The 12,711-nt window shown below is 36.3% G+C and overlaps 1 protein-coding gene across 1 annotated transcript in view; it reads left to right on the top strand.

Moving 5' to 3' along the window:
* The window catches only part of LOC122033863, a 79,911-nt gene that overhangs the window by 48,499 nt on the left and 18,701 nt on the right, over positions 1–12,711 (top strand). The window contains exon 4 of the mRNA XM_042593019.1: positions 12,588–12,677. Within this exon, the coding sequence (XP_042448953.1) occupies positions 12,588–12,677 (90 nt within the window). The remainder of the gene's footprint in view (positions 1–12,587; positions 12,678–12,711) is intronic.

The following is a 12,711-nucleotide window of genomic DNA, read 5'->3' as shown; positions in this document are numbered from 1 at the left end:
CTGGCCCTAGCTTGGGTTCCAAGCTAGCTTGGCCGACCCCATTGGATGGGTAAGAAGGTGGGTATGCGGTGGGTATAAATCTCTATATACTAGAGGCTACGATAGGGACCGAGAGGAGGAATTGGTTTTGGTCTCCCGATGAAATTAAGCATCCCGTGTTCGCCCCGAACACACAACTTAATTTCATCAATAATAATTCATTCCACTAAAGAACTATTATTGAACTACCGTACCAATCCCAAATTACATTTTGGGCTCCTTCTTATTATGAGCGTGTTAGTCTCCCTGTGTTTAAGATATCGAACGTCCACTAATTAAGTGAGTTACTGACAACTCATTTAATTAATATCTAAGTCCAAGAGTAGTACCACTCAACCTTATTATCATGTCGGACTAAGTCCACCTGCAGGGTTTAACATGACAATCCTTATGAGCTCCTCTTGAGGACATTATCAACCTAGTATCTCTAGGACACAGTTTCCTTCTATAATCAACAACACACACTATAAGTGATACCATTTCCCAACTTATCGGGTTTATTGATTTATCGAACTAAATCTCACCCATTGATAAATTAAAGAAATAAATATCAAATATATGTGCTTGTTATTATATTAGGATTAAGAGCACACACTTCCATAATAACTGAGGTCTTTATTCTTTTATAAAGTCAGTATAAAAGGAACGACCTCAAATGGTCCTACTCAATACACTCTAAGTGTACTAGTGTAAACATATAGTTAAGATAAACTAATACCTAATTACACTACGACCTTCCAATGGTTTGTTCCTTTCCATCTTGGTCGTGAGCTACTATTTATAATTTATAAGTAACCGATAACATGATCTTCTGTATATGACACCACACACCATGTTATCTACAATATAAATTAATTGAGCAACTACATTTATCATAAATGTAGACATTTGACCAATGCGATTCTTATTTCTAGATTAATGTTTATACCAAAAGCTAGGCTTTTAGTATACACTCTAACAATCTCCCACTTATACTAAAAGACTAAGCTGCCATATCTGCTGCCATACATCTGATTCCCAACTCTTAAACATGTCCATCAAAAGCTCTTGCCTTAAGGACCTTAGTGAAAAGATCTATAGGTCATTACCTGATGCAATCTAGGCAGCAACAACTTCTCCTCGTTTATACGATTTCTCGTATTGGGTGGTACTTGCGCTCTATTGTGTTTACTTGCCTTATAGACTTATGGTTTCTTCGAGTTTGATACTGCACCAACATTATTACATTAAATTGTAATAATCTTTGGACAAACCAGAAATCATATCTAAGTCTATCTTGAGGTTATTGAGTCATTCAGCTTTTATGGCTACCTCAGAGGCTTGCCATATACTAAGCTTCTATGGTGGAGTCCAAAAAAAACACCTATGCTTATCACTCTTCCATAGTTATGACTATACCTCCTAAAGTAATCACAAAACCCCGAGGTTGACTTATTATTATCCCTATCCGATTGGAAGCCAAAATCCATGCAACCCACTAGGACCAAATTAACTGCCTTGTAAGCTAGCATATAATCTCTAGCGCCTCTAAGGTACTTTAATATATGCTTTACTGCAGTCCAATGTCCTTGTCAAGGGTTACTTTGATATCTGCTAACTATGCCCTTGGCAAAACAAATTTCAGATCTCGTGCATAGCATACATTAGGTTGTCTAACTGCCGAAACATAAAGAACTGCCTACATGTCCTCAATCTCCTTTAATGTCATCGGAGACATCTCTTTAGATAAAGACACTCCATGCTTAAAAGGTAAGAAACCTTTTGAGGAGTTTTGCATGCTTAAAACGAGCAAGGATTTTTCCGATGTATCAAACTTGGAATAAATATATTTTTTCTTGTGATCCCTTATTACTTTGATCTTAAAAATATATACATTCTCCCAAGTCCTTTATATCGAATTATTTGGACAACCATACCCCTACTTCTGACAACATTTTGATATTGTTTCCAACTACCAAAAATGTTATCTACGTATAGTACAAGAAATACCACCACGTTTCCATCACATCTTTTGTATACACAAAACTTTATCCGTTTACTCAATAAATCCATAGGTGTGGATTACTTTGATAAACTGGATGTTCCAAGACCTTGAAGCTTTGTATCAGTCCATAGGCGATTGAGCTTACACACAAGATGCTCTTAGCACTTTGTAATGAATCTTCCGGTTGCTTTATATGGATGCTTTCTTCAAGACTTCCATTAAGGAATCTTTGATATCCACTTGCCAAATAGATAAAAGAATCGGATAGACTTAAGCATGGCTACCGGTGAAAAAGGTTTCCTTTTCATAAGCCTTCTTTGAAGGTTTCTACCTTCTGTCTATCCCTCTTTTTCTATTATAGACCTTTTACACCCAAAGGCTTTTACACCACTTGGTGGTTCTACAAGCTTCCAGATTTTATTAGAATACATATATTCTAATTCTATTATTCATTACTCTTTGCCAAGATGCTTCATATTTATCTTGGAGTGCTTCATCATATGTCCGGAGATCAGGTTCATGTCCTTCAGGGATCGAGTTCAAAAACTCTCCCAAAACGTGAATCTTTTAAGGTTGCTTAACAACCCTCCCACTACGACAAGGCATTTTCTGCAATTGTGTATCATTTGTGATACGTGTTGCAGTTTTCTTGTGGTATCTCATCTTATACAGTTGGTACTAGATTAGACATGTCTTTTATTATTTTCTTAAGAATAAATTTACTTATGAGCACGTGGTTCATTATATAGTCCTTTTCTAAAAATCAGTCATTGATGTTATCAATGACCTTCTGATTTTTAAGACTATAAACCTACTTTTGTTTATCTAGGATAACTTACAAACAAGTGAACTCCTATTCAACTTATCATTATCTCTCTTTAACATATATGCTGGATTACCTGAATCCGAATATGCTTTTAAAATAGGCTTATGCCTATTCAGCAATTCTATATGAGTAGAGAGTTATGACTTGGAAGGCACTATTATGTTCACTTTCATTTTCAGAGTTTATCCTTAAAACAAATTTGGTAATTTTCTTAATAACTCATCATCTATCTAATTATTCCATAAGAGTTCTTTTCCTTCTTTCTACTACACCATTCTGTTGGGGTGTACCAGATGCAGTTAGTTAGGATTGAAATCCAACTTCTGATAAGTGACTCCTAAAATCTCTCAAGAGGTACTTGCCACTACGATCTTCCATAGTGACTTTGTACTTTATTCCTCCGCATCAACCTTGTACTCTTCGAACTAATCAAAGCACTTAGTCTTGCGGTACATTAAGTAAATTTATTTGTATCTTGAATAGTTGTCTATAATTTAGACAAAATATTCAATACTACCTCTTGTCTGGATAGTCATAGGATCACACAAATCAGAATGAACCGATTTCAACATATCTTTGACTTTATACCCCTTGGACTTAAAAGCTTCTTGGTTATTTTCCTTCCAAGTAAGACTCGCAGGTTGGAAAGATTTCCACTACCAATGAACCCAAAAGTTCATCAGCTACCAATGAATCCTACTCAAGTATAACCTAGCTTTAGATGCCAAAGATATAATTGGTTCATTTCCGAAGGTTGCTTTCTCTTAAAATTAGAAGATGTGTTACTAATTTCCATTTGTTGCATCGTGGGAGTTATTGGATTATAAATTGTCAACCATCATACCAGAATAGATAACTTTCTTATTTTTCTTGATAACAACTTTGTTATCAAAATAGACATAATATCTATAATAGTTTAGAAACTGAAATAGGTTCTTTCTAAACTTGGTACGTAAAGACAATTACTTAAAATCCATATTTTATTCTTATCAAAGGATAAACATCTCCCACTGCAACAGTTACCACTTTTACAGTAGTGCCCATGTGGACGGTGATTTACCTTTCATTTAGTTGTCGGGTTTCCTGGAACCCTGCAATGAATTGCAGACATGATTAATGGCATCTTGTATCTACACTCCAGGTTCTGGTAGATAACACCACTAGACATGTTTCAACTAATGAATTAAATACACCTAAATTGTTCTTAGTTCTTTAGAAGACAGTCTACCTTAATGTCCAAGTCCTATTTCCAATCATTACAATTGGGACTACTAAGTCTTTTCTATAGTATGACTACTGGGGATTGACAAACATTATAAATCCTAAGAATCACAAAAATATTTGGTCAAGATCAATTCTTTAAAATCCCCATGAATTTTGTATGCCACGATAGTGTGGACGTATACAAAATCAAAGAGGAGATTTTATCCATTAATTTTATTATCTCGTCAACTTTACTTTATGACGAATAAAATTAATAGTTGATCATCTTTGATCAAATATTTGGTCAAAACTTTTGAATTTAAAATAAAATATTGATTCCTCAAACAATATTATTTAAATTCACCAACACCTCAAACACCGTGAATTTTGCATGCCACGTTAGTGTGGACGTATACAAATTCAACATTTGTAAAAGGAGGATTTTACCCATTAACTATCTTGTCAACGTATCTTTATGACAAATAAAATTATCTCAAACACCGTTAATTTTGTATGCCACGTTAGTGTGGACGTATACAAAATCAATCATTTGTAAGAGGGATTTTAACCCTTTAATTTTATTATCTTGTCAACCTAGTTTTATGACAAATTAATAGTTGGTTTCATTTGGTCACACAAATAATAGCAGTGACTCCGATGGGGAGGATACTATTAGATGTGTCTAAGTGTATACCATTACTTGACACTAAGTCCATTAATAAGATTATGACCCTTCCGTTAGGGAAGATCACACGCTCTTAATTAACTTCCTATAGTCATCCAAAAATGGAAGTCTGTTCTAGTGATCCACAAACAAGCTCATCCGTTATGGAGGAAGGCACTCAGAGCCAACGCGCAAGCTTGTTTGCATCACTTACAAACCAGTAATGGAGACCATGAGATTTATTTAAAAATCCCTCTCCCACTTAGTTATTTATAAACGAGGAATTTTAACTATGCTAGCCTACTAGTCATGTATACTAACATGCACACACAGCACAATATAAAAGCAATAAAGAGAAAATCTAATTTTCAACTATTATGGCTTTTATCTCTAGTTGGCCTCCGTGTGTTGTCATCCCAAGCTGCTGCCATATTTGGCCACCGCCACCGGGTCTAGCTGTCGCATCCATCTTGCTCCTAGTTCCGCTGCGCCTCTGGTCCTTAGAAGGTTCCACGCTTTGCAAGATTCGATCCGCGACATAAATAGAATTTTACATTTTGATCCTATATTCCATAAAAGGAATGTACATGTATCTAGATCAAAAATAAAATCCTAATAAAACTAAATACAGCTCCTGCTGTATTTTAATACAATCATGCACACACAGATAAATGCCCTTGACATGTCCAAGGGTCCAATCACACATATAATAACTAAAAGCCATAATAGTTGGATCCTGCATCCACAAAGTTAGCACATCCTACTATTAACCTGACTAAATTATGCATGACATGTACATAATTAAACTAATACCAAATACACAGAGGCAAAACCCTAGCTCTGATACCAATTGTTGGTTGCTACTCGGAAAGCCTAGAGGTTCCACTGTACACAAATTTTGTACAAAGGTCTGAACCTTTTCCTAGCTACCATGTATTCTTTTAAATTAAATTTTGGATCGCCTGCGGAACTTAACACGTTTGATCCAAAACTTAATCTATTTGTTCTTTTAGGTTTTGACTTGGATCTCCTACGGAACTTAACACGTTCGACCCAGATCACCTTAAGTTATTAATTCCATTAAATATTAATTTCCATAATTGGTTCCCAGTACTGACGTGGCGAGGCACATGGCCTTCTTGGATATGGGAGCAACCACCACCGACTAGACAAAACCTTTTATAGAAATCTAATATTTAATTTCCTAAAATAACTTTAGGTTAACCGAAAAGAACAATCAAATCACAAGGAAAAATAAAACAAAAGAACACAACTTCGAAAAACATATTCGAAATACTAGAATCGTAAGCCTCTTGTATTTGGTATTATTTCCAAAAATAACTAGTATGATGCGGAAAGAAAAAATACTAGTTATACCTTTTAGAAAGACCTCTTGATCTTCTACCGTATTCCTCTTCTAACCTCGGACGTTGTGTGGGCAACGATCTTCCGAGATGAGAATCCACCAAAGCACCTTCTTCTCCTTTCTTCAAGTTTCGGCCAAGCACAAAGCTTCCAAAAGATGAAGATCTTTTTCCACCAACCAAGCTCCAAGGGATACAAGCTTTCTCTCCTTCTTCTTCTTCTTCTCCAAGTAGTATCCGGCCACCACAAGAGCTCCAAGCAAATAGAGAAGGTTCGGCCACCACCAAGAGGAAGAGAGGAAGAGAGGTTGGCCGGCCACAACACCAAGGAAAAGAGGGAGAGAAATAATAGAGGTTGTTCACCATGAAGCCTTCTCTACCCCCTCTTTTATAATCCTTGGTCTTGGCAAATAAGGAAATTTAATTAAAACTTCCTTAATTCTTTTGCCATGAAAAGGAAAAATTTATTTAATTAAAACAATTTTCCTTTTCTCAATTTACATGGTCGACACCAAAGCTACAAACAAGGAGAGTTTTAATTAATTAACACTTCCTAATTTGTCTCCAGAAATTTATAAAATTTCTCCAATAATTTAATCCTTCATGATTGGTTTATAAAAGGAAATTTAATAAATTAAAATCTTTCTTTTAAACATGTGGATAAAAGAAAGTTATCTCTAAAATTAAAATCTCTTTTAATCTACAAATAAGGAAAGATATCAAATCTTTTCTCAATCTTTTGTAGAAACTAATAAAAGAGAATTATTAATTTTAAACTTTTCTTTAAATCATGAACATGGTTAAAAGGAAAGTTTTCTTAAAATTTAAAATCCTCCTTTAATCAACAAATAAGGAAAGATTTCAAATTTTAAACTCTCTTTTAAACATGTAGATGATTTACAAATAAGGAAAGTTTTACCAAAATTAAAACCATCCTTTTAAACTACAAATAAGGAAAGAGATTAATCTCTTCTCTTAATCTTTGTAGAAAACTATAAAAGGAAATTTTAATTTTTAAACTCTCTTTAAAATCATGATATCCACATAAGAAATAATTTTAATAAAATCCTTTTAATATTCTAGTGGCCGGCCACCTAAGCTTGGGACCCAAGCTTTGGTCGGCCACCTACATGACTCATCCACTTGATCTTGGCCGGCCCTAGCTTGGGTTCCAAGCTAGCTTGGCCGGCCCCATTGGATGGGTAAGAAGGTGGGTATGCGGTGGGTATAAATCTCTATATACTAGAGGCTACGATAGGGACCGAGAGGAGGAATTGGTTTTGGTCTCCCGATGAAATTAAGCATCCCGTGTTCGCCCCGAACACACAACTTAATTTCATCAATAATAATTCATTCCACTAAAGAACTATTATTGAACTACCGCACCAATCCCAAATTACATTTTGGGCTCCTTCTTATTATGAGCGTGTTAGTCTCCCTGTGTTTAAGATATCGAACGTCCACTAATTAAGTGAGTTACTGACAACTCATTTAATTAATATCTAAGTCCAAGAGTAGTACCACTCAACCTTATTATCATGTCGGACTAAGTCCACCTGCAGGGTTTAACATGACAATCCTTATGAGCTCCTCTTGAGGACATTATCAACCTAGTATCTCTAGGACACAGTTTCCTTCTATAATCAACAACACACACTATAAGTGATACCATTTCCCAACTTATCGGGTTTATTGATTTATCGAACTAAATCTCACCCATTGATAAATTAAAGAAATAAATATCAAATATATGTGCTTGTTATTATATTAGGATTAAGAGCACACACTTCCATAATAACTTAGGTCTTTATTCTTTTATAAAGTCAGTATAAAAGGAACGACCTCAAATGGTCCTACTCAATACACTCTAAGTGTACTAGTGTAATCATATAGTTAAGATAAACTAATACCTAATTACACTACGACCTTCCAATGGTTTGTTCCTTTCCATCTTGGTCGTGAGCTACTATTTATAATTTATAAGGAACTGATAACATGATCTTCTGTATGTGACACCACACACCATGTTATCTACAATATAAATTAATTGAGCAACTACATTTATCATAAATGTAGACATTTGACCAATGCGATTCTTATTTCTAGATTAATGTTTATACCAAAAGCTAGGCTTTTAGTATACACTCTAACAGGAACATCTTCTGACAGCGGGTATCTTCAACAACCAGGCCATACGCAGGATCTTACGACAGAGGGTTCCGCTGTCCCATCAGAGATGTGCGCGGACTGTAGCAGTATGGTGTCAGGTAAGCTCTTCTGACAAGCCCATACTGAGGTATGGTTAGAGGACACGTATTCGCCTCGGTATATGTGCATGAGCCTCTTCACAGCTCTATATAAGGAGCCTCACACTTCGCCAGAGGTATGCATTCACCCATATTCGAAGCCACTTCTGCATTTCCTCTTGCCTGACTTGAGCGTCGGAGGGTCGTCGCCGGGAACCCCTTCCCGGTCCGACTTCTTTGCAGGTTCGCTGGAGGTCCACACGACTGGTCGGAGGTCTACGTCAGCCCTTCGGAGAGCGCCTCATACCCAGCGTCTGTTGATTCAGCGTTCGGACAGGATCAATGTTGATGTCTAAATTTTAAATTTAGATTATATATTTTAAATAAATATTAATAATAATTGTACGATGTTGATAATTATATGTGGTTAATATCACATTCTAACTGTAGCACGCACTGTGCACTACAAATGCTCTTAGTTGCAGTGCACGATGCGTGCTACGAATGCTCTTAACTATTGGTGCAGCGGGGCGGGCAAAAGAGGGGATGATTTGCCTACAAGAAAAATAAACTCCTTTCTTGATCCTTTGATTAGTAGCACAATAATAATAATTAAAGAAATAACAACTTAAAAAGAGTAATTAAAAGGCCAAAGTTTTACTTGGTTACAACCTAGGTGGTTGTTAATCTAAGACATTGAAAAACACTAGAAGATCTCTTTCGTTGAAGGCGGAGAAGCCTTTTACACACGTTGACAGCTCAAGAATGACTAGGAAAGTTAATACTGAAGGTGTTCTATATTTCCTAGGTCCAAGAGTTTTTTATAGCCCCTAAAAAATCTTATCCAAGTTTGGAAGGCGCCTCCAACAAGTTGGAAGGTGCCTCCAACAATGTGGAAGGCGCCTCCACTGAGACAAGCCAAGATAAGGTTTTATCTTCTCTAACGGTTACATTTTTCCTAGTCTAAGATGCCTTCAAAGGGTTGAAGGCGTCTTCCATGGGTGGTTGAAGGTACCTTCCCACAGAAAGGCCCGGAGGTGCCTCCAACCAAATTGAGGGCACCTCCAGCAACTCTATAGCTCCCCATTGGCTCTTCTGCTACTCTCGATCGCCTGGGTGATTTCGATCATTCAAAATTGGGCTTACCTAGACCCATCTTCCGACCTTCTCCTCGAGCAAGCTTCCTCCCTGGCTTCTTGTCCCTTGAACGTCATGCACGTCTTTCTCATCCACCAGTGTACTCTTCCGTAGCACTACGTCCCTCGAATGCACCGAGCTCATCGGCTCTTTTCTCGTGCCATCCTTCTCGCTAGCTGCGTCTTCCACTCAACTTCTTGTGTTTTTAAGCTCCTTCACACTTAAACACAAGGATCAAACACACACAAGACCAAACTTAACTTGGTTGACCACAACAAAACTACCACGAGGTACTTACAATCTCCTCCTTTTTTATGTGTATCAACCCAAGTTTAACTTAAGGTTAAAAATACAATAACATAACTTATGTAAAGAAGTTGCAATTAGAATCAAATATTGTAATGAATTTAGTAATAAAATTTGTAATGAATTAAGCAATAAGCAATAAAATTCTTACTCCTCCTTAACTTGTACTTACTTCTCCCCCTTTGATCACATCAAAATAAAATTTGGGAAAAATAAAATAAACTATTAGTATATTTGAAAATTTTTCTAGGGGTTCTTAATAAGAAATATTAGTATGCTAACAGGTTTTACATATAATTTTTAAAAAATTTCTATCTTTACTAATCAATCTTCTGTTTCGAAATTTTTTTTAGAAATTTGTTATATATTTCATAAAATTCTAAAAAATTTTATCAGACTTAAATAGAATAAGTTTATGAAATATTTTTTAAAATACCGTTTTAAAAAAAAACAACTCAACGGAAAAATTTTTGAGAATATTTTCATTTTGTACAGATAAATTTTGAGCAAAAAAATTGACTAGAACAAAAATGACTAATTTTATCGACAAGAATAAATCAGGTAAATTAAATTGCTAGCATGCATTACTTTGTCTAATAAGATAATTTAGGCATGCAAATAAAAATTTGTTTAATTATCTAAGTAAGATTTAGGAACCCATTATAGGTTCCTACCTACTAGATTTATTAAAAATTTGGGAGGTACATAGTTTCTTTTCTAGGGATTTTCCTAATTTGTCCTTGGTGATTTCTTATGTACCAATTAATTCTACCATTATTTTTAATGTTGATCTTTGAAAGATATTTGAACTCAAATATGAATAGTCATTATCTAGCTTTTCTATTTGTGTTTTCAATTTTTCATTTTCCAACTTTAGATTATCAAGCATATCTAAGGGGCATGACTTTACTAAGTTTAATTTTAACCTAGCATTATCATTTTCTAATTGTACTATGTTCTTTGAAAGCATTTTAATGAATTAGAAAGACTATTTTGGAGAAATTGCACGTACCTCACTTACCACATGTTCTGATGCTCTTCCTTCATCGTAACTTTCTTTTAAAGATCTTCCCCCTTCATTGATACTCATATCTGAGCTGCTTTTATCTTCTCCTTAGTGATATTCCATTAGAGTTAGTCCGACGTAGGCTTCGATCTCGGATTTGGAGGATGATGATTCATCCCATGTGGCCTTCAAATTCTTGTGCTTTGATCGTGTTGGTTTTTTTCCCTTATCCTTCTCCTTCTTCTTCAGTTTGGGCAGTCATCCTTAATGTGCCCTTCTCCTTGGCAATTGTAGCACCAAACATTTCTTTTGCTCCGAAAGTACTTTCTTGCCTACGACTTCTTAAATTTATTAGCTTTAATAAATTTACTAAATTTTCTTACCATTAGGGTCACTTCGTCTTCATCAATTGATGCTTCAGAGTCTGGATCATCCATTCTTTCCTTTAGGGTGATGTTCTGTCTGGGTTCCTTTGATTCTGTATATCTAGATTCATGAAGTTCCAAAGTGAAAAATAAACTTTCTAATGTACTTACCTATAGATCTTTAGAAATATAATAGGAGTTGACAATTGAGGACCATTCGGGTGTCCTTGGAAAAGTATTTAATGCATACCTTAGGGATCTCAGTTTGTTACATTTTCTCCGAGATTCATGAGTCCGATGATCAGCTCCTTCAATTTAGTGTGCAGTTGCGCTACTAATTCTCCTTCTTTCAGCCAGAGGTTGATCAGTTGGCTTCGGAGCAAATCCCATTTTGTGAGCTTGGCTTCAGACTACCTTTGTGTAGCTCCAGGAACTTCTCCCAAAGTTTCTTCCTTTGCTGATTCTTAGGCATCAATTCTGCTGACTTCTAGGAAGTCTACTTGCTCCTTCTTAGCCCACATATACTCTTCTTTTCTACTCCTTATTGGTCTTTGGGGGCTATAAAATCATATTTAATTATCAAAAGAATTTCAAAATCATTTTTAAAAAATATTTCCATGCGTTTCTTCCATAACGCAAATTCTCCCTTGAATTTCGACGGGTAGATGCTCGGTTCGGCCATCGTCTCGGTGCTTCAGTTAGCGGTTAGTCTTTCTAAGGTGTTCTAGCTCTTATACCAATTATTGGTGCAGCGGAGTCGACAAGAGGGGTGGTGAATTGCCTACAAGAAAAATAAACCCCTTTCTCGATCCTTTAATTAGTAGCACAATAATAACAATAAAAAAATAACAACTTAAAAGGAGTAGGTAAAAGGCTAGAGTTTTACTTGGTTACTATTGGTGCAGGTTGCACTAATAACTGATTTTGATGTATGATAAATATGTTAAAGTTAGATGTGTTGTTTGTCTAACTACTCTACCAAGTGCGTAGGAGTTGACTTGAGGGACCTGACACCAAGTTGAAATCCAGCTAGGTTTGCGGGCCTGATAGCTGGCGGGAAGTCGAGATAGGTTCGCGAGGTCTGATATCTGGCAAGAAGTCCAGTTGAGTCCACGGGACCTAACAACTGATCGAATTCCAGTTGGGTCTACAGACTTGACAACTGACGGGAAGACCTGGTGGGTCAGAGGCAAGTCAAGTGACTGCAAGTGGTAAGTGAAGGTAAGTAACTGGGGAAGAGATCCAGTGAGGACTCATTCCTTGTTGAGGGAACTATAGGCGTCGATCCAACTTGGGTCCATTTGGGAAACCTAAGTTAAGATCTTGACTAAATCCAAGTCTCGTGGAGACAGGATCTAATTAATACTCACATTTTATCATGTTATGCTAACTTTGTTTTGTAGGGTAACATATATTTTTTGATTGCATGGACTAACCATTTCTGCAGGTGGAAGATGCTAAAGAAAAGGGTCCGGGCTCTCAAAAGGAGTCCAAGAGCTCAGAGCAGGCTCGCCCAGTGAGTGTTGAGGGTGCCCAGGTGATCTGGGCACCCGAACTCGATCCAAGCCCCC

This window comes from Zingiber officinale, chromosome 11B, assembly GCF_018446385.1.
Source record: "Zingiber officinale cultivar Zhangliang chromosome 11B, Zo_v1.1, whole genome shotgun sequence".
Classification (NCBI taxonomy): Eukaryota; Viridiplantae; Streptophyta; class Magnoliopsida; order Zingiberales; family Zingiberaceae; genus Zingiber; species Zingiber officinale.
This window is presented reverse-complemented; position numbering and strand designations above follow the sequence as displayed.